The 20,594-nt window shown below is 51.6% G+C and overlaps 3 protein-coding genes across 5 annotated transcripts in view; 2 read left to right on the top strand and 1 right to left on the bottom strand.

Annotated features, from left to right (window-relative positions):
* Utp11 (UTP11 small subunit processome component) overlaps nt 1-504 on the top strand; it is a 9,393-nt gene extending 8,889 nt beyond the window's left edge. Inside the window, exon 8 of the mRNA XM_004851007.2 lies at nt 140-504. Coding sequence (XP_004851064.1) covers nt 140-223 — 84 coding nt within the window. The 3' untranslated portion in view covers nt 224-504. The remainder of the gene's footprint in view (nt 1-139) is intronic.
* On the bottom strand, nt 139-20,590 carry Pou3f1 (POU class 3 homeobox 1). Of its 3 annotated transcripts, XM_087215243.1 has the most exons (3): nt 7,739-20,590; nt 7,405-7,630; nt 5,007-6,052 (listed from the first exon to the last, which is right to left on the bottom strand). In XM_087215243.1, exon 1 carries the CDS (start codon nt 20,548-20,550, stop codon nt 19,195-19,197), a length of 1,356 nt encoding a protein of 451 aa, XP_087071369.1. In that variant the 5' UTR covers nt 20,551-20,590; the 3' UTR covers nt 5,007-6,052; nt 7,405-7,630; nt 7,739-19,194. The 3 variants fall into 3 exon arrangements, with proteins under 3 accessions (XP_087071370.1, XP_087071369.1, XP_087071368.1); XM_087215244.1 differs by lacking the exon at nt 5,007-6,052 and adding an exon at nt 139-4,056 and having other exon boundaries at nt 7,405-20,590; XM_087215242.1 differs by having other exon boundaries at nt 7,405-20,590.
* LOC147827193 (uncharacterized) overlaps nt 20,549-20,594 on the top strand; it is a 64,772-nt gene continuing 64,726 nt past the window's right edge. Inside the window, exon 1 of the mRNA XM_087215760.1 lies at nt 20,549-20,594. Within this exon, the coding sequence (XP_087071886.1) occupies nt 20,549-20,594 (46 nt within the window).

The raw sequence follows: 20,594 nt of genomic DNA, 5'->3' as shown, positions 1-20,594 counted from the left end.
GCAGTGGGCCCTGAAGCTTCCGAGTTCTGAGAAGACCTGTATTGGAGGCTTTCTAATCAGTAGTTTATTAACCTTTCTATTTTATAAAACCTTCTGTTTACTGATTGATCATCTTTTTATTCTTTTAATTTTTTTATAGGATAAAACTCAGAAGGTGAAGGTGAAGAAAGAAACAGTGAACAGCCCAGCCATTTACAAGTTTCAAAGTCGTCGGAAACGCTGAAGTGTTATAGATAAGCCTTATCATTCTGCATCAAAAATAATTCCAGTTTTTTTTTTTGTTTTTTTTTTGGTACCGGGGATCAAACTCGGCACTTGTGCTGGCGAGGCAGGCAGTGGACCACTGAGCGAAATCCCTGGCCCAATTCTAGTTTTGATAATTTCATATTCCATTAGTTCAAATAGCATGTTTTTTTTGTTTGTTTGTTTATAACCATGATTTGTTGTTGATCTAATATTTGATGTCTTTCTATGAGAAATATTAAAATCCCTTGCCCCATGTCATTGTTTTTGGTTTATGAAATCAGTCTTTTTTTTTATACAATATTTACATGTTTTTCACTATGAAAGTTATATGACTTCAGTACAACAAAGTAGAAAATAGATGAATTCACTTCTAATTTCAATACTTACTCAAGAACAACAAATAATTATTGCGTACTGGAAGCTAGAACTACTGAGGTAAACAATTGCTGTGAGCATTCTGGTTTATTTTCTTCATTTCCTTTATTTATTTTTTGGTACTGGGGATCAAACTCAGCACCTTGTGCTTGCAAGGCAGGTGGCGGCACCACTGAGCTAAATTCCCAGCCCTGTTTTCCTCACTTTATAAAGCTGGGCATTGGTTTTTATTTATATTTATACATTATAGCTATAATTTAAATAATTTTATATCCTAATTTTTAATTAAATCATTTCTGTTATATCACTGAATTTTTCAAAAGTAATATATTCATAGTAAAAATTAAAATACTCATTTTTATGATTGTCTAATGTTTTATCCAGTGGGTAAACTTATTTTATGCTCATTCATCCTTTTATTGGTTATTCAGGTGGCTTCATAAATTATCCAAGGATAAATTTTTTTCTTATGCTTTACATATAAAGGTAGAAACCCTTGGAACTAAGAACTCTCAGGAGCACCAATTCTTTGTTGTTGAAGCTCAAATCAAAATATATTAGAGGTGGGCCAGGGATTTAGCTCAGTGGTTTCGCCGCCTGCTGCGCAAGCGCAAGGACCCGAGTTTGATCCCTGGTACAAAAAAAAAAAAAATTAGAACTGGCTCTGTTTCTGCTCCTTGACCACTCATGATTCCAAGGCCATAGGTGGCTTCACCCTGAGAATACAGACCCAGGCCCTGTGGGGCAGTTTCCTTTTCATCCCAGGGTCCCACCCTTCCTTTCCTTGCCCATTTAGGGATATAGGCCAAGGCCAGTTGGGACAGGACTGAGCATGCTTAGCGTAAAGGTGGGAGAACAGAACAGGGGAACAAGGCTCTGGGACGCTTGCTCAACCTTATCCCCTCAGTAGCAATAGTTGTGTATGGATTTGAAAGATTTTTTACAAAAAATTATTGTTAATACTTAATAAGTATCCATGACTGTTAAGTTCCTGTATATAACCTAAAGTGAAATGAATTTTTTTTTCCTTGTAGTGTACCAGTGGATTCAGATCTGGGAGTCCTGGGAAATAAGGGCTAGAGGAAAAGAAGAGAGCAGATTTTGCCTTCGGGAAGAAAGTGCTCCCAGCCTGAACTTCCTTCTGGGGAGGTGCTGAACTCAGCTAGTGCTGATTGTCTTAGGAGACTTTGAGTCCCAAGCCAGGGAAGGGATCTGTCACAGGGATGTTAGAGCTTGAGAGGGACTTACTGCAGTGAGAGAATTTTAAAGTGGTTCATGAAAGAAATCTTGTACAGTTACACTCTTAGGAGCAGGAAGACTAAGCAATGATCTTAGCAGAACCCAACAGCTGGGTTCTGCTACTCTGACTCTTGGCCCTGCTTGGTGGGAGTGGGGAGAGGATAGGGAGTGTACCCGAAGGCCTTCTCATAAAGTTTACACCCACACAGAGGTACACGTGCTTCACAGACTCTCACATTAACATGCTCAAGGCACGTATGACTCAGGTCTCAAACAGGTACAGGCACACTTACCTGTCTTCTCATGCAGACACAAAGGATGATGCTTAAAGGCATTAAAGGCATGTGTACAGGCCAAGAGAAGCAGAAAAGCCCATTATCTTGGTCAGGTAAGGGGATGAGGCTAGGTAACCTGAATTTCTGTGCTACGGGGGTGTTTTGGGGGCCTGAAGATTCTAGTGGAAGAGACTGGCTGCCCCTTTTGACTAACCCACAACAAACTCCAGCCTCATGGGTCCTGAGACTAGGCTTGGGATTTGAATTTTTGCTATTTTGTGGGATCCCAGATTCCTGGCTCACTGGGAAAGGGAAAATATATTGTTTCCTCAGAACGAACCTTTCTAGACTTAGAGGATGGTTTGGGCTTTTTATAACATACCACTCTGGTTGTTCCAAGAGGACTGGGCAGCCTGCAGAGTGGAGCACTTCTCTGTGAATCAGGACTCTTGTTTGGTTCAAGTCTTTTGGATACAACATCTCCAAAGCAGCAGCTGTATGGATCCCGTGAAACCCCTAGGTCTATCCAAGAGACAATCAGCCCAGCTCAGTCTTAGTTGGTGGCCTCATTTTAGGGCCCTTTTGACAAAGCAGGATAGTGTCAAGCCTTTACTGTATTCTCCAGGAAGAATCTGATTCCCGTCTGTAGAAGGAACTGATTCCTGGCGACAGGGTGGAAAAGGGTCCAGCAGGTGGAGCTGCTGCCCCTTTGCTGGGCTTAGGTTTCAGCAAGCTGGTGTCCACCCACACTTAACACACTTTGCTTCTGTCAAAGCTGCATATTCTCTGGAGGTGCTCAGTGTGGATTTATTTATGAGTTTGATGGCATGGGGGAGAGCCCTCAATAAAGGAGATTCTTCTCCCTCTGAGCTTAAGATTCATGTGGCCCCAAGATGAGTGGGGAAGAGAGTCTTCCTATTTCTAGTAAGGACTGTGTAGGGAGCACTGTCTTTTCTAGGGCTCTTGTCACAGTTTCAGGCTTCCCACAGGGTGGTTCCACCAGAAAATGGTAGGGGTCTCCCTCCATGCATTTTTGAGGGTTAGTCTGTGGCTTGCTGTCTCGTGGTACAGCTGGCTGTGGAGCACTGAACAATTAGAGCTGCACGTCTTCCAGCAGGGAAGGCAGCCAACAGATAGCTCGCTCTGCCTGCCTGTGGAGGCTGGTGAGGCCCAGGACCTGTTGGGACTTGAAACAGTGAGGCAAGTAGCTATTTGGTCCTGGGCTCTCTTCCTCCTCAAGCCTATGGCCAGCCACTTCCCAGATCCTCCTGTAAAGGACGTTGCATAAGGGCGGGTAGAACCTTGGATGAGTGGAAGAATCGGGGGTGGACCTGAAATCACGTCTCAAGGCTGAGCTGGCAGGTTTCTTGGGCTTGTGTAGCTGCCTCCTGGGGTCAGAGGGTGCACTGTCTCTAGCCAGTCAGGTCATGGGGCCTTTGTGCTGGCAGGTCTTCCACTGGCCCTATGGGTACAGGGAAGGATGAGAGAATAGCTGCAAAACAAAACAAGGCAGGGCTTCTGTTCCTAAGTCCATGGCTGGGAACATACTCTAGCATGGGTAAGGCCTGAGTTCCACCCTCAGCATGGCAACAAACAAAATGTATACCTAAGTCCAGCATTGAGACAGGAGACTAGAAGAGGCTGCTTCTGCTGGCTTTTCCCTAAACAGCCCTGGTCAGGAAAAAGCATCTGTTTCTTCAGACTCTGTATCAGGAATCTCTCTGCTTGTGCTTCTTGGATCCACCATGACTTGGGAAGTCCTGTCGCCACTGTCACAGATCTCCCTGTCCATGTTGTCTGCTTCAGTCAATGGCCTTGTGATGGCAATAGCCACCTCCTCTCATGCAAGGGAGCACCCCGATGATGGGCAGTTGTATAGTCTGGAGCTCTCTGGCCCTCTAGGGTGCTGGTAGAGGCTGGTCTGGAAGAGAACCAAGTTCCCAGCTACTTTCTAGGCAGGGGACTGCTATGTTTGGCGCTAAGAGGAAGGTGGGAAGGAAGCCCTTTGCTCTGTCACCTGATGACCATGCTTAGATCATAAGTGTTAATGAAACCATGGTGCCCCAAGGCAGCTGGGTAGCACCCCCCTGCCCTGAATCAGCCTGACTCATTTACAGCTTTCTCCCAGTTACCCCAAAGGCTTCTCTGAGGTGACGAATGTGGGGGGTTGGTTTCAGGTTTCATGTTTTCACATAACTGGGTGGAGAAGAAAACCTTTCTAAACCAAAAAACTAGCTTCTACAGCAGAAACTACTTGTCCTGAGAGCACTAAAATTTCCCCGTCTTCTCTCCTTACCTGCTCAGAGACACTGAGACCAGAGACTGAGGGGTTAGGAGGAGGCAGGAGCCAGGGTGAATAGTGTTAGGGACAGCCCCTTTTGAGGTGGCAGCATCAGCTGCCTTCCTGCTTCAAGGGAGGGGAGGACCTTTGCAGGGCCCTCCAGCTGTGGAGCCTGTGGTCTGCAGTGCCCAGTGGTGGATTGCCAGGGCGTGGGACAGTCAGCTCAGAATGGGGAGGGACCAGAGAAGGAGGGGGCCGTCTCCCTACCCTACATAATTTGATCCCAGGAGGACTGGGACAAGTGTCCCCCCTCAGGAGGGCTCTTTAGGTGGAGAAATACAGCGTCCATCTGGCATACGGAGGCAGGGGGGTGGCACCCCCTCCTATTCCTGGATGGTTGCATTCTAAACCACCCCCCGCCAGGGGCAGATGGCCTCCATGGCAGATGGAGACTAGGCCAGCAGTGGCTGGCTGAGCTTTCCAGTCTTAGCCTGGCCTCTCTAGTTAATAAGACAATTGGAGAGGTGGTGACAGGGCTAACCGTGTGTGTGTGTGTGTGTGTGTGTGTGTGTGTGTGTGTGTGTGTGTGTGTGTGTGTGTGTGTGTGTGTAGGACAGGAACTCCCAGACTTGTTGGGCCATTCTAGGGGAGAAGTAAATGGCAGACCCCAGATGGAGCCAGTGGATCTCAGGGGCACATTCAAGTTTGCTGTGTGGGGGTGGCAGGTGCTCAGGGCCCAACACTGCCCACCTGCCCAGGTTCTTGGTGTTGTGCTGCTTAGTTCTCCAGTGAAGGAGATGGTCTCTGGGGTGGGAGACTGCTGCAGTGGGAGCCTCGCCTGCTTGATGCAGACCCCCTCCCAATCCCCAGAGCACAGGGTCTGGGCAGCAGCTCCTCCCAGAGGATGTGCCCCTTTATTATGCGCTCCTGCTCTCTCACTGCTCAGGCAGGCAGCGGCCCTTCATTAGCGGAGGAGCTGGGGTCTGTTTTGGCTGCCTCATCAGCATCAGTGAACTGCGTCCCTGCGAGATTTGATACAATTTAATTAACCTAATTAAAAGCTCTGATTGCAGAGATGATTGGGGTAGCGCCAGAAGCGACTGCATATTTATAATGAGCTGCAAGGTGTGGGACCGCAGCCAAACGCCACGCATCCTAATGAGCGGGAGCCGGGAGCCAGGGAGCGGGAGAGGGAACGTTTATTTTTGGCAACAATGCCCAATTCCTCCCTGCCAGGGAGTCAGAGACCCAGAGAGCAGAGACGGACCTGCCTAACACGCTCTTCTGCACAAGGTGGAAGCAGAAATGTGTGCTTTCCACGCATTTTTGGGCCTCTGGACCTGCACCGTGTCAGTGCCTGTGGCTGTTTGCAGAGTGAGGGACCAGAACCCAGTAGTGCGCTTTTCCTGCCTCTCTCCATGCTTAGGATCCAGGGGCTGCCTTTGGAACCATGAACCTTCCTGGTCTGAGGAAATGGCCCAGCAGAACTGCCTCATTTCTGGCCTTCAGCACTCCTTGGCTGTTCTCTCAGACTTAACGAAGAAGAGTCAGAGGCTGATAGGACTGAGGCTGACAAACTAGGTGAGATCAGAAAAGCTGTTTGAATGTCCTGGAGTCCTAGGTGAGGATCCTGGGCCTGGGGTAGACAGGAGAGATACCACAGATGAACTCAGTCATCCTGGAAGCTGGGGTCCCATACCCCCACCACCTGGCTCCTCAGGACCCTGTCCAGAGAGGACCAGCTCCCTGGACTCTCCTCTCCTCTCCCATTGCCTCTGTCTGGGGAATCTTGGTTTGTCTGACTCAGCGCTTCCGCTGTAAATCACATCTAATAATAACGAGAGTGAGAGCTGAGGTAGAGACGCCGTGGGTGAGGGGGCACCAGTGAGAAGGGGCGTGCTCCCCAGGTGTCAAGGGGGCGGGTGTCTCTGTGTGGCAGGAACGGGTTGGGATCTAGAAGCCACCATCAAAGGTCTTGTGGGGATCAGCCCCCCATCCCCATTCCTGCTTTGGAGCTTGTGTAGGTCATGAGCTCAGCAGGCTGGCCCAGCCCCCTAGTGCTTTGAGCACTGCCAGGACAAGATGAGATTTGTCCCCAGCCCACCTTGCAGAGGTGCAGCTGTTCAGCTCCCTTATCAATCTTCTCTGTGGGTTTAATCATCTCTCTGTCATCCTGCTGGGGCAGCCCTCCCCTTCCCAGAGCCCCCAGAGGGGCTGGAGTGCCTCAGCCCCGGCTTTTCTCCAATCTCCCTCCCCCAGGCACAGCCATCGTTCCCCACCTGACTCTGGTAGGAGGCAGGGTGAGGTAGGGTGCCTTTGCCTCAAGTCTCAGTGGCAGTGGTGGGCATCCTTATTTTTGCAAGGTGTAAATAGGACTAAGGGTGGGCCAAGGTGACACTGGCAGAAAATCTGTCCTAGCTGGGTCTCTATTTGACTCCATTCCAGGCTGGGTAGGACAGGACCTAAAGGGTGACCATGGGAGCCTTCAGCCCAGACCCTGGAGTTTCTTGTGTAGGTGCAGTATTCATGCCTCCTGCCCTTGGGAGTGCATCCAGTCAGCCAGCTCTGGCCTCCTTCCCTGGGTGCATCCTGTGAGGCTCAGGGGCCTGTGGGCAGGAACCATGAGCCCACGGCTTTGTGAGCATCTTGGGAAAGAGGGTGCACAGGAGTCAATGGAGCCTGTGTTGTGGTCCAGGCTGGGAGCCAGGGCACAAGGGACTCCAGGGCCCCTCCCAGTGCTGACGCGCAAGATGACCTTCAGGGCTACGCTTCAGCCTTCTCTGCTGTGCTCTCTTCCCCCCAGAGCATCTGGGGAATGGGCAGGGAGGGGTGGCATGGTGCATATGTGGCTCTCAGAGAACATAAGAAAGAGGGCCCTCCTTGCCTGCTCCTCCCTCCCCAGCCCAGGCATTCTTAGTGCCACGGGAAGGACATTCCTCCCCATTTCTCAGAAAGGGATGTAAAATCCCAAAAAGGGAAGCGACTCACCTGAGCATCACTCAGTTTTTCCTCCAGGAGAAGACTGAAGGAGCCCCAGGGGGTCCCCTCAGGAGGGGTGAACAAAGTAGCCCTGGCCTGGAGGGTACAGCACAGGCTGGGCTCTGGAAGACAATGGAGTGTTGACGAGGCTTTGGTCCTGGTCTCACATGACCTGACCAGGGTTGTGGGTGTACTGCACGTGGCTGAGCCACCCCAGCTGACCTTTGGTTGCTGGCTAGGGAAAAGAGGAAGCCATGAAGTCTCCTGCCCACTCAATGCCCTGGGCACCCTCAACCCCCACCCCAGGAACTGCCCTCTGGGCACACACTCTTCTTTGACCTACCTTCTTCTTTTAGACTTCTTTTCCCTTTCTCTTTGCTCTGCCAATTGTGAGAGTATGCACATTGTGTGTGCATTTGTGTATGACTGTATATGTCTCTGTGAATATGAGGAGGGAGACACAGAGGATGAAAGGTCGGGAGAGAATTCTCCTTTATGTGCTCTTCCCAATCTGGAGTAAAGACCTAGTTTCTTCCATGGTGGGTGTCCGGGGATGAGGTCAAAGTGTATGTGTATGTGTCTTCACATGTACATGCTTATGTAGAGGTCCATGTCTCCTATCCTGCCTTGTCCTTTGGTCTGTGTCCTCCTTTGGTGAGAGAGGATGACTTCTGTGGTCAGCCTCTTCCAGTTCAAACTGCAACCAGAGCTGTGACTTTCAAAGCAACAGAGCTGCAGGGCCACTTTCACAAAGAAGAAGGAAGACTTTTGGGGGTTGTATAATTATTCCAATCAATGAATTAACTAAAAATTACCATTCAATAAGGAAGCAAGGCGCGCGCACACACACACAAAGAATTGCACAAAGACAAGGATACACAAGAAAAGTCATGAGAGGGAGACACACTCATGGGCACACTTATGATTTTTTTCTGTACTGGGATCAAACCCCAGTCCTTTTACATGCTAGGCAAGTACTGTACCACTGAGCTACATCTCTAGCCCTACACATATCATTCTTGAAGGAGTTACCTGTCCTTTGTCCTCTTCCCTCATCAAGATGCTAAGGTAGGTGTAGCAAAGACAGTTATTACAAGAGAATCTTCCCCTGAAGTCCCCAAGGTGCTGAAGTCCAGGGCCTTGGAAATGGGTAAGCCAGTACAAATGATTTGGTACAGCAGTTGGGAAGGAAGTCTACAACCTGACTTGGTCAACATACCATTACAAACATTATGTGAAGTTTTGATGAGTCCTCTTTTGATGGGAGCCCCATCCAGTGTTTCCACTAGGACCATATGTATACTTTTTTAGAGGCCCTGAGAGTGTGTGGAGAGAAGCTAAATCCCCAGACTTTGGGTGAGATGGGGCTGGGATGTCCAGATGTTGGCAAAGGGAGGCCTCTGGGTGAATAAAGTGTCTTCATACTTACTCTCTAGACTTTTTTCAAACAGCGTCAGGTGGTCTGGCTGAGGAGTGTTTCTGGACAATTCCACCTCCTTCCCCTCTGCTCCCTCCTTTGGTCCTCAAATGTAGTCCTATGAATTCCCTCAGATGCTGAGGGAGTATGGAATGGTCCTTGCCAAGGAAGCAGAAAGAACATACCTGGAGGGGCTGAGATGGAGGTTTAATGTGACCCAGTGGGGTTAGGAATGGGGTACAGGGCCTAGCTGGGATTTGAAGTTGAAGTTGAGTTGCATATGGACTGAAATGGAGTGATGGAGGATGGCAGGGCATCTCTTTTAGTCTTGACAGGATTCTGAGATGCCTCTTTTTGAAGTCCAAGGCAGATGTTCACCCCCAGTGAAGAGTGTTTGGTGGCTGCTCTCCCTTGGAAGGGCGGGGCAGGTCCCCTCCCCCTGCTCCTCACAGCTGAGCAGAGTCATACATCACCAAGGGGCTGGGGCTCCTTAGATGTATTGCCCTAATACGTCGCTATAGCAACCCCACTCTAATCCTGCATTATTCTAATGTGGTCCCCTCCCCACTGTGATGTATAGCTTGGGTCTTAGAGTTGCTAGGCCCCTTCTCTGAAAGAAACTGCTCCAAATACCCCAGGGATGTGTGTCCTTAGCTGCCTTGGGTCCCATCTTGACATTCTCATCCTTTTCAAGGCTGAGTGTGGAGGCGGAGTCTGGCCCATCAGCCTACCAGCCTGCCTACCCAGAGAGGGAAAGCTGCAGGTCATGTGTTCCTGGCCCTGGCACACGAGTGCCTGACACACCGACCCACGCCAGGCTGCCTGGCCTGAGGACCTGAGGCCTTGGGGTTGGGGGCCAGGGCAGGACAATGGCTGCATTCCGGCTGTTAGCCACAGGCTCCCATTGTTTCTGTGGACACTGCCTGCTTGAGGGCTGTGATTCTGCCCCTCAACCCTCATGGGGCGTAGGATGCTCCCTGGACCACTCCCCCAGGGACCATAGAGGGATGATTCATGGAGTGGCCAGAGCAGAGCAGGCCCTAGCTATGCCCAGATTCTGGGAGGTGGGAGGGGGAGGCGACTGAGGGCTGTTTGTGTCAGGGGAGGAGTGGCTGAATAGCCAGAGGACTCAGGGCCCTGGTCACCAACCACGTCATCTCCTACGCTTCCTCGTGTGTGGGCTGGTCAGAGAGGCCCCATTGTCAGAGGAGCAGGCCCACCCAGGCTGGAAGGCAAATGAGAACCTCAAAATTAAGAAGAGACATGGTCAAGGAAATGGTGGGGATCTGCTCCAAGACACACATATTCAGGTAGTGATAGGCCTGGGACCAAAGCATTGCCATATATCTCCTTACTGCTGAGACATGGCTGCCATTTCTGATAGAAAATGGAGTCCCAGTGGTGATCTTCAGCAGTTATGTTTGTAAGCTTCTTCCTTTCCCCTGCTTCCTTTGAAATTCATCAGATTAGGGCAGCACTTGGCATCCTTGGAGTAAGAGACGAGAACTTAGGGGAGACCTATTGCCATGCAGAACCATCTGGACCACACCTTGCACAGGGCCCTGAAGAAATGAGTAGGGTGTGGAAGTTCCCAGCACTCTGACACACAAGGTTCATAGAGACAATAGACCTCATTGTTTCCTTCCAAAAATTTTCTCATGTGGGCCCTCACATACCTAACCTACGAGAGGCAGGGAGGGAATGAGACTACTTTAGGTATGTTTTGAGGACAGGGAGCCTGGCCTTATCTATCTCTGTGCACAACATTGGCCCTGCTTGTTAAATTGTATGACTGGATGAGTGGATGGTAGACAGGTAGGTGTGTAGTTAAAGAGGTGGTTAAAGGGTGGATGGATAAATGGACAAGTAGATTGGATGGTTGCATGGATGGGTAGATGACTGAGTGGAGTATAGGATGGATACATAAATGAATTAGGGAATGCCTATTTCATATTTTGAGGTGCAGGGATGACAAATGACCCAATTATGGGCTGAATCATGGAGTGAGGCCTGGACCAGGTATCTGAGCGTGAGTGGCCCTATGGCATTGTTTGGTGGTCAGTCTCTGAGCAGGGTCACAGTAGAACCAGGAGTGGAGACTTGAAGGAATCTACAGTCAGATTTAATCACACGGTAGACAGCTCTACAGGTTCTAGGGCAGTGATGGCAAACCCTTTAGAGCTTTCAGTGCTAACAAACAGCCAGTTGTGGCACGTGTATCATAACTACACCACCACTGGCCTACAGGCTTTGACCCTGAGTGGCATCTTCTGTGCTAGGGTCAAAGGTTGGGCTCAAGGCCACTGGAGGAAGGATACTAAGCAGGGCAGGAAAGACATGAAAGTTCAGGAAGGGGGAATGAGGGGGATCTGAGGGCTCTGTGGCTGAGTGACTTTCCTTGATCATGATCCAGCTGAATGGTGTCATCCTCTATAAATGGTGTCTTCCCTGCCCCTCTGTGTGCTGTCTCCCCAGAGCCCAGCACAGAACCTTCGTGTGAAGCAGGGGCTCAGTGTACATTGCTAAGGACACAAGGTTGCCACAAACAGGCAGACATGGGGAACAAGTTGAAAAGCTACCCCTAAAACTAACTTTCTGAGTTATTTTGGGCAAGGGCCTTAATATCCTTGGGCCTCAGTTTCTTTATCTGTGGACTGGGGATGGAGACCTTGAACTTTTCTTTCCCATATGGTTTTGAGAATGGAGAGAAATAACTCTTGGCTGGTGGAGGAGGGGAGCACTAGGAATCATTTTTCTGCAATGCTTCAGTTCAGCAATAATACATATTGTACATATAAAATTATTTTTATAGCTAACATTTAATGTGCACTCACAATGTGCCAGGCTCTCTTCTAAGTGTTTATATATATCATTTCTCATCTAGCACTCACAGCGAGGCTACGAAGCAGGAACTATTATTATCATCATTCACAGAGGAGGAAACTGAGGCCAGTGTGTATTAGGTGGTGCAGCTAAGACAATCACCCGGGGAGATACCAGGGCCATATCCTTAGGTACTGTATGTGGCTGCTAGTACATGGTGCTTAGGATGGACCAATTAGGAGGGCTTCTTGACTGTCCTGATGATCTTAGCAAATTATCCCACTTCCTTGAGCCACATGAGATTCACCTAATTGTGTGGTGGAGAGAGGGGCAGACTAAAGCCAATTAGCTCCAACACTGTTGGTTTCCAGTTCTCTTTCTGTCCGGTCCTGAGTGCTCAAACTTCTTCCACTTTTGGCAAATAGCCAAGTAACGGTGTTCAATATACCACTGTTTGCCTTCTAAGGGGTATACAAAGAACACCAGCCCAGAAGTAAGATAAAATGTATTTATCTTGCTGCCTAGGGCAGGTCACTAAAACTCTCTAGGCACTAGTTTCCTTTTCTGTAAAATGGGGATATATAACGTGAGATAGTGAAAATGAAGCACCGAGTAAGTGCTGAGTAAGTACTGTGTCAGACTGCCTAGGACACAGTGGGGTCCATGGTCCAAGTGATGTATATTACGGCATTCTTCCCTGTTCACTCGTTTCTGCACAATCTCTCCCCCTCCAGGGCTCACAATAAAACCACCTTCACTTTGCATTCACTTACACTAAACATAAGACCTACATTATCCCCCTTAATAACTATGATAAGGGGTCAACCATTGTCACCATACCAGAAACTGAGGCACAGAAATATAGGTTGTTGGCCTAAAGCCTCAGAACTGCCAAGAGGTGGAGCTGGGATTGGTACCCAGGTCTGTCTGGTCCCACAGCCCCTGTGGTTTACATTCTGCTCTCTGTCTCTCCTGAGGGTCTTCGAGGACGATGGGAGAAGGCTAGAGGGGGCCCTGCCACAGGCTGGCTGTGTTCCTGAGCTGCTTGGGTCATGGCCATAGCTAGTGCTCTGAGGACACAGTCCCTCCTCCCCAGCTGGCCCAGCCCCAGGGAGTCCCCAAGGATGGTGACAATATTCTACTTCCAGTCCACTGGAGCAGTAGCAGCACAGGGTCCAGGTCTGCTCTGGCTCTTTCTCCTTTTCAAAGCTGAATAATCTGGAGCCTTTGAAGAAGGATTTCTGAAAAGCCATCAGGAGTGAATCATTGACTTAGGGAGGCGATGAATCAACGGGGAGTTCATAAAACGGCAAATGAATCGGGTGTGAGAGCAACGGAGCCGCTGCTATTCCCCAGAACCCTCCGGGGACAGAGAGCCGAGAGAAAAGAAATAAAAATAACACGGGGCCTTCCGCCTGCTACCAACCCGAGGCAACCCCTCCTTCCATGCTGGAAGACAGAGTGGAATGGAGGAATGGGACCCACTGGTGAGAGAAGTGGGGGAGAGAGAGGCTCCCAGGGCACTCTTGGCTCCCTGGGCCCAGGTTGTGGGTGTAATTAGCAAATGCCTTTTTCCCTTCTTTTCATGAGCCCTCACAAGAAAGAACACTGATTTTGACGAACACCCAAAATAATGTGAGATCAGGCACCATGCATTATGCATGAGGTCTGATTTAACATGAACATTATTTCTTGTGTACGAGACCATATGCCTCCGTGCTGTCTCTGCAGCCTAATAATACCCAGACCCACCCTGGTCAGGCTCAGCGGGAGGATGTGTCCACTGATGTGTGTGCAGGGGGTGAATGTGAGTCGGGGAGTGGAGCAATACCCTCTTAATCCATAGGTCATCTGAAGAGAGCCATCAGATGCCCTGGAGGAGGTGGGAAGCAGAAAGAGGGTTATGTCCTTGGGGAAACATCAGGGAGCTGGGAGTGGGTGTAACCCAATGAAAGTGCCACTGTGTGTACCTGTGTGCATATGTGCATGAGTGTGTGTGCATGTGTGTGCATGCATACGTATGTGTGTGATATCAGTGGCCCATGAGTAGGTGACGTGGGGTTCACTGCATGGCAATGTGGGGGCCTGTGCATAGCTGAGGTTTTACTGCATGGAAAGGACGATGGGAGAATGGATAGATCTAATTGCTGTGTGTGTTTGTATATATACACGCATATGTACGTGTGGGGGTGTGTGTTTAAAAAATAAGATCGCACATACATACAAACACACAGCCTAACTTTAATTATCTGAAAGGAGCAGGCAGAGATCTGGGAGGAGCTGGGACAATGATGGGCAGGGGTGTGTTTGGAAAACAGTTTGTGGGGTAAGTGCTTGAAAAATCCTAAGAGGAGAGGACCTGGTCCAGAGCGACCCAGGGTGGTTGTGTGTGCACAATCAAATATTCCATGTGTCAGGTATCTGGTGACTCGTAAGAGCTCCATGCCAAAGACTGAAAAGATGGTCTTAGAGGGCCAAAACAGTGGTGTGGGTGTATCATGGGGGTGTCAGCATGTGTGTGAGCAAGCTGGTGAGGGCCTGGGTTGGGTTTTTAACTGGCTGAGAGGAGGAGAGACAGGGGTGGGTGTGATAGGAAGTAGTGTGAGATGGTGGGTTTCTCAGAGTGGCCATGCAAATTGGTGGGTAGTAGATGAAGAGGGAAAGACCACAAGCAAGCACGTATGTGTGCGTGTGTGTGAAGCAGGACTGCTTCCTCTGCCACCCTAGCTGCACACCCCACAGAGTAGCCACTTGAAGCTGATTTTAGGGGCCTGGTTAACTTCAAGGTACTCCAGCTGACTCTTGCCATGTCCCAGCTCCGGGACCAATAGAGGGCAGTCCTCCCACATGGAGTCCTCAGAGGCAGCAAGGGAGAACCCTGAATGGCTGGACAAAAGTTAACTCCAGGGCTTTCATATACAGCAGGCAGGGACAGAACTGATGGCCCCTTTAGCTGCCTCTGGCCTCAATGTCTAAGCTGGAGGTCTGGGTAGATCCTCTTGGCTAAGCTTAGAGGGAGCACCTGGGCCAGATATCAACCTTCTCTTGCTCTGCTCCCTGTGTAGATGGGTCTCCTTTTTGTAGTTCCATCCCTGCTGGGGAAGAGTCCCAAGAAAAGGAGGCAGCCTGGCTCTGGTAGGGGGGACCTGGGGGTGCTGACCCTTCCCCACACAGCTGAGCGGTTCACCTGGGGAGGCTGAGTTCTCTAAACAGCCAGAAGCTGTTGTTGGAATCAGCTAGTCCTGTGGACACTCAGTTAAGTCTGAGGACCTAGTGAGCCATGCAACATAGAAGCTAGTGTGACCTTCTGTGGCAGGAGGTGCGGAAAAATACCCATGTCCTTGGGCTTAGAGAAGGGTACCTTCTGCATTCACCTTGATGACCAAAGGTGACCACAATGATCACCCTCCTTCATTCTGGTGATGGCCAAAACCCACCCTGAACATGATCTTTACAGCCCAGAGAATTTGCAGTGTAGTATATTTTTTCCACCCCAGCTCTGGGATCAGCTATGGATTTGCACACACAGCAGTATACACATAAATTCTTACAACAACATGCAGAGATTTCCATGGGGAGAGCAAGGTTCTCTGTAACTACCAGAACCCTTGGCCATGCAGTCACTCAGGAAATAATGAATAATGCCATTCAAGTACAAAAGAGAGGGGAGATGGGGTCAGGAAAGTTCAAATTTGCTAGGGAAAGCTCCAGCTTCTTTGGAGGTGGACACTTAGGGACATATGCCTCTCCTGAAGGAAACACTCTGGGACTTTCAGGAAGGAGCAGGTGGATACATGGGATGGAGAAACTGCCGGAGAGCCCACTGCTCACTGTGCCTTTCTTAAACTCTATTCTATCCAGAGAGTGAGGCTCCAGGGAAAACTACTTCTCTTCCTGTGGTTTTCTCCATATAAAGTCAAAGGTGCTGAAGTTCTTACCATCATCCCTTCTTGATGTCTTGGGGAAGAAGTCCTGGGGTCTTCTGCCACCCAGGGTTGATCACGGGTGGCCATTCCAGGCTGGTGTCTCATTGAGCAAAATCCTTGCAAAGTGGAAGATTTTCTTCCATCCCCTTTCCCACTTTTTATTCTTTTTGTTCTACCCCTCAGCTGCTGCTAGTTCTTTGGAGGCTGCATTGTTTTGCTGTTTTTGAGTTGACTTGCTTAAATAATAAACCCACCCTCTTGTACAGGATTAAGCAGACAATTAGGAAATCAATCAATCAATTGGTGTCAGCTGCAGGCAGAGGCCAGTGAAAGGCCCTGTCTCCCCGTGGCCCTTTCCAACCTCAGACTCCACATGGGCTTTTGGGCTGGGATGGCCAGGGAGCCCCAGGCTTCATTTGCTTCCATTTCAAGGACCTGAGGCTGGGGCAAATCTGGGAATGGAGAAAAAGAAAGGTGTAAGGAGAATGTGGAATGGCTTCAAAGTTTTGTACTCAGAGGAGCAAGAAACAGAGGCTAGGAGATGGTGTCCAGTGGTTCCTGGCTGTGCCATCACCCTGCTGGCCAGCAAGTTCTCAGTCTTCTCTGTAAGAACGAGGAGGCTCACTGGTCTGCCAGTATGGGGAGCGGTTGGACCATGGGTGCCAATTGCAGGACTATTCACTCACTAGGCTGGGCGAAGGAGGGAAAAACAGGAGCAGGGAGAAGCCATGCTTTTGAAAATCACAACAGCCTTTGTATGTGTACACAATTCCCCCCAAGACTGAGGGGCAGAAGTCAGAAAGTCACCAGGAGCTATCAGCCTGGCATAGTCATCCCAAGGCCTCAGCCAGGCCAGGAACTGATGACTTGAGGGCCTGGGAGTACCTCGGTGGACATTCCTGAAGCCGTTGGCCAGAGTCAAGGCTTTTCACAGGCCTGGACTTGGGCAGCTTCCCTGGCAAGGGCCCCCGGATATCCCTCCGTTAGGGACACAACTTTCAACCTAGCCAAGTGATTGTGCTTTCAAGCTTTGGCTCCATGAAGAGTAAGAGAAACCTCATGTGATTTCTCCTGAGAAGGGAAAAGATCTACATTTATGGAGGAAACAGAAAGAGTTGTTTTAAAGAGAAAAAAAAAAGATTTTGAGTGGGACACAGGTGGTTTTGGGGTTTGGACCCAAACCCAGGTCTGTCCCCAGCTACCCTGACTCTCCGAGCGGATGTTGCTGTGGAAGGCTTGAGAGGACTGTCTTAGTGCCTATGCTGTCCCTCCAGGTCACGGTGCACAGCTGTGGAGTCCTCCATCCAAGCATATAGATTTCTCGCGGTGGTGGGAGGAAGGTTCCTGGGTGCCCACCCCTGATGGGGGAAAGTTTCTGGTGCCACAGTTGTTTGTGCCTCCACTTCTCCCAGGAGAAGTGGGGACAGGTAGGTTTTTTCCCCCCAGAGAAACAGGACTGGTTTTGCCCAGTCAAAAAGGCAGGGTCCCCTCCAAGGCTGTCTCAGTTCTGCAGGGCCACTGAATAGACCTTTGTCTAAAGCTATTAGAACGCCCAGTGGATCTAGGTGGGCTTGGGGACCACTAGCTTACAGGTGGAGAATCAACTGGGATAGGATGCTGGAGCCTAAACAGGTTTCGAGCTGCTCCAGGACCCGAATGGTGAAGGTGGCCTGGACCCCACACACAGGATGCAAAGTGAAATCAAAGTCAGGGGTTGGAGCCTTGGGCAGGGGATACAGAGATGCTAGGTTGGTGGCTGAGGCCAAGTGGATAAGAACAGTCGAATTGTGCCTGAGGAATGGCTGACCCAAGTTCTGTGCGGTGTTCAGGGTTCACTGTGCTAGGCCCCAGTCTGGCCTGAGAAGAGTCTATGGGAAGGGGATGTGGGGCAGGCTCACCTTCCCTAGGTGGATGCACTGAGGCAGGGGCCCAACTGGTGCCCAAGTAACAGGCAGTCCTGCTGGCTTGGAAGAATTGGGTGGTGTGGTCCTCTTCCTTCAAGATCTCTCTTAACAAGGCCAGAATTCTGTGGGAGGTGAGGCAGGATGTCCCATAGCTTCACTGGAAAACCCACCCAGCCCTAGCAGTAAAGAGGACAGGACACAGCCCTGGGGTACATGTTTATGTGAGTAATAAAATATTTACTATAACATAAATATAAAGGGAACTTCCCAGTCTACATTATTTTTTGCAATAAAGATACAAAGAGAATGCACCAAACATTGTTCCAAAAAATAATAAAAATAAAATAACAAAATTTAAATTCAAACCATAACAGAAAGAAATGGAGAAAGGGGAAGCTCCAAACACATCCGGAAAATAAATAGAGATGGGTCAGAAGTCAGGAAATCATATTAAAATATCTTTTTCAGATTAGTCGGGTGTACAAAATCCTTTAGGATGGGGAGGGAGGACAACCCAGAAAACCAAAAATAAAAACCAAGCACAAAATGTTTCTTTCCCCGCCAGTGTGTACATATCTCACATATTTACATGGTTCCCATCTCACCCCAAACTTGGGGAATTTCTCTCCTGGCCTCCTCCAGCTTCCCATACCCTCGGGAGGTGGGGGGAACTAGAAAGGGAGCAAAGGAAAGCTGCAGGGAATCAGAAGGTTCTCAGGGAACGGCTTATTTCTACAGCTGGTTAAAAAATATCTCCAACTTTCCCAAGTTTCGTTCGTTATGGCCAGCAGGGCAGGGCCCCGTGGCATAGTGGCGAGCCTGCAGCTGGGCAGAAGCCCCTTCCCGTTCGGGTGTGAGTGGGAGCGCAGACCCCTCCTGCGAGGCCTGGAACCGGCTCGGATAAAACGAAACGAAAAATGAACACTCGAATTTTTTTGTTAGTTTTTTTTTGTTTTGTTTTTTTTTGTTTTGCTTTTTTTAGGGGGAGGGAAGGGGAGGATAAAGGGAAAATAAATTAGGCTAGATTAAAGCTTTGGCTATTTCCTGCTTTTATACACAGACGCGGCTCTCGCGGCCTCCCCTCCGGGGCCCCGATAAATACAGTATACAGCGATTTAAATTAAGGGCGCGGGCGGAATTAGAAGGACCCCAGGAGCTGAGAGGCTCCACGAATAAATAAAAACTGTAAAAAACCAAGCCCGGAGAAAAGGGAAGGGGGATGGGGCGCATCTTTATGGGAAAGAAGAGGCGTGGAGCGAATAAAGTGACAGCCCCCCACTCTTGACCTGCAGGCTCGGGAGTCCGCGCGCAGGGGAGACGGGATGGGGAACTCTCCTCTCTCGGTCCTCTCTCCCGGGGAATCCTTAAACCCTCACCGCGTTACCTGTCGCTGTGGGGAGACCGCTGCCGGGATCCGGCCCCGAACAGCTCGTGGGGCGGGGGCGGGGGCCTTCTTGGGGATGGGGGGAGGGAGCAGGCGGTGGGCAGGACGCCTAGGGTGAGTTGGCGCGTTCCGGATCTTCGCTTTTCTCTCCCGGGCCTCGGGCAACACAGCCTATCGGCCGTCTTTGCCGCTCGCCGGAGAGGATCGTCCGGGTGTTTGGTTTTGTTCGAAAGTTTCTGGGCTTTTTGTAAAATCCAAAGCAACAGAACAAAAAGAGTCCAGGCCGCGCGGGCGGACCGTGCGCCCGCGCCTCGCCGTGCGGCGGCGGGGGCCCAGCCCGAAGGGTCACTGCACCGAGCCCGGCAGTGTGTGGTGATGGTGGTGGTGGAGCGCGGCCGGCGGGGGTGGAGGGGGCGCGGAGGGCGGCGATGCGCCGCCCCCGCCCGGCCCCAGCTCCCCCGGCGCGTATACGTCGTCCATTGGTGGGTGGCCCGCGCCGGCCGCCGGGGTCATGCGCTTCTCTTTCTGCCGCCGGTTGCAGAACCAGACGCGCACCACCTCCTTCTCTAGCTGCAAGCTGTCGGCTAGGCCCGTGATCTCGTGGGCTGAGGGCTTGGGGCACTTGAGGAAGTGGCTCTCGAGCGCGCCTTTGACCCCCACCTCGATGGACGTGCGCTTCTTGCGCTTGCGGCCCTGCGCCGCGATCTTGTCCAGGTTGGTGGGGCTGCCGCTGGACGAGTCGGTCTCCTCTAACCACTTGTTGAGCAGCGGCTTGAGCTTGCACATGTTCTTGAAGCTCAGCTGCAGAGCCTCGAAGCGGCAGATGGTGGTCTGCGAGAACACGTTACCGTACAGCGTGCCCAGCGCCAGTCCCACGTCGGCTTGCGTGAAGCCCAGCTTGATGCGCCGCTGCTTGAACTGCTTGGCGAACTGCTCCAGGTCGTCCGAGCTGGGCGCATCCTCGTCCGAGTGCTCGCCCACCGACGAACCGCCACCGCCCGCGCCCGGGTGCAGGTGCGCCGCTGCCGCGTGCAGGCCACCCGCGTGAGCATGTCCGTGTGCGTGTCCGTGGGCGCCCAGGTGCGGCGGTGGCGACGGCTCCAGCTGTGCCTCGTGGCCATCCTCGTGCAGCGCGTGGTGCAGGCCCGGCCCCGCGCCGCCGCCGCCCGCCGCCAGCATCCCGGCCAGGCCGCCGCCGCCGCCCCCTGGGTAGGCCGCCTGCGCGTACAGCCCGAGAGGCTGGGGCTGGTGGCCCCCGCCGGCCCCGGGCGACGGTGACATAGCCGGGCCCAAGTGGTGCGCCGTGCCGCCCTGCGCCCAAGCCGCACCCGCGTGGGCCGCCCCCTGGTGCACCAGGCGAGCGTGGAAACCGCCGCCGCCGCCGCCGTCGTCGGCTCGGCCGGTACCGCCGCCGCCCGCCTTGCCGTGTTCCAGGTGTGGGCCGCCGGCCCAGTCGCCGCCGCCTCCACCTCCCGTGGGGAGCCACTGGGGATGCGCTAGGCCCACGGGGTGGCCCGCGCCCGCGCCCAGCCACTCGTGGTGCATCAGCTTCTGCACTTCGCGGTACGCGGCCCCCGCGTGCAGCCGCTCGGCAGCCGCTGCAGCTGCCGCTGCTGCCGCGGCATCCGGATGCATGAGCGGCCCTGTGCCCCCGGCTCCGCCGCCGGGGCCCCGCGGCAGGTACTGCGCGGTGGTGGCCATGCCGCCCCGCGCCCTGCGCCGCGCCGCCGCCGCCGCTCCGCTCC

The sequence above is a fragment of the Heterocephalus glaber genome, unplaced genomic scaffold (assembly GCF_053883595.1).
Source record: "Heterocephalus glaber isolate CG9 unplaced genomic scaffold, H.glaber_assembly_v1.0 deba00001452, whole genome shotgun sequence".
Classification (NCBI taxonomy): Eukaryota; Metazoa; Chordata; class Mammalia; order Rodentia; family Bathyergidae; genus Heterocephalus; species Heterocephalus glaber.
Note: the sequence above shows the minus strand (reverse complement) of the source record. Positions and strands in the feature narration are given on the sequence as shown.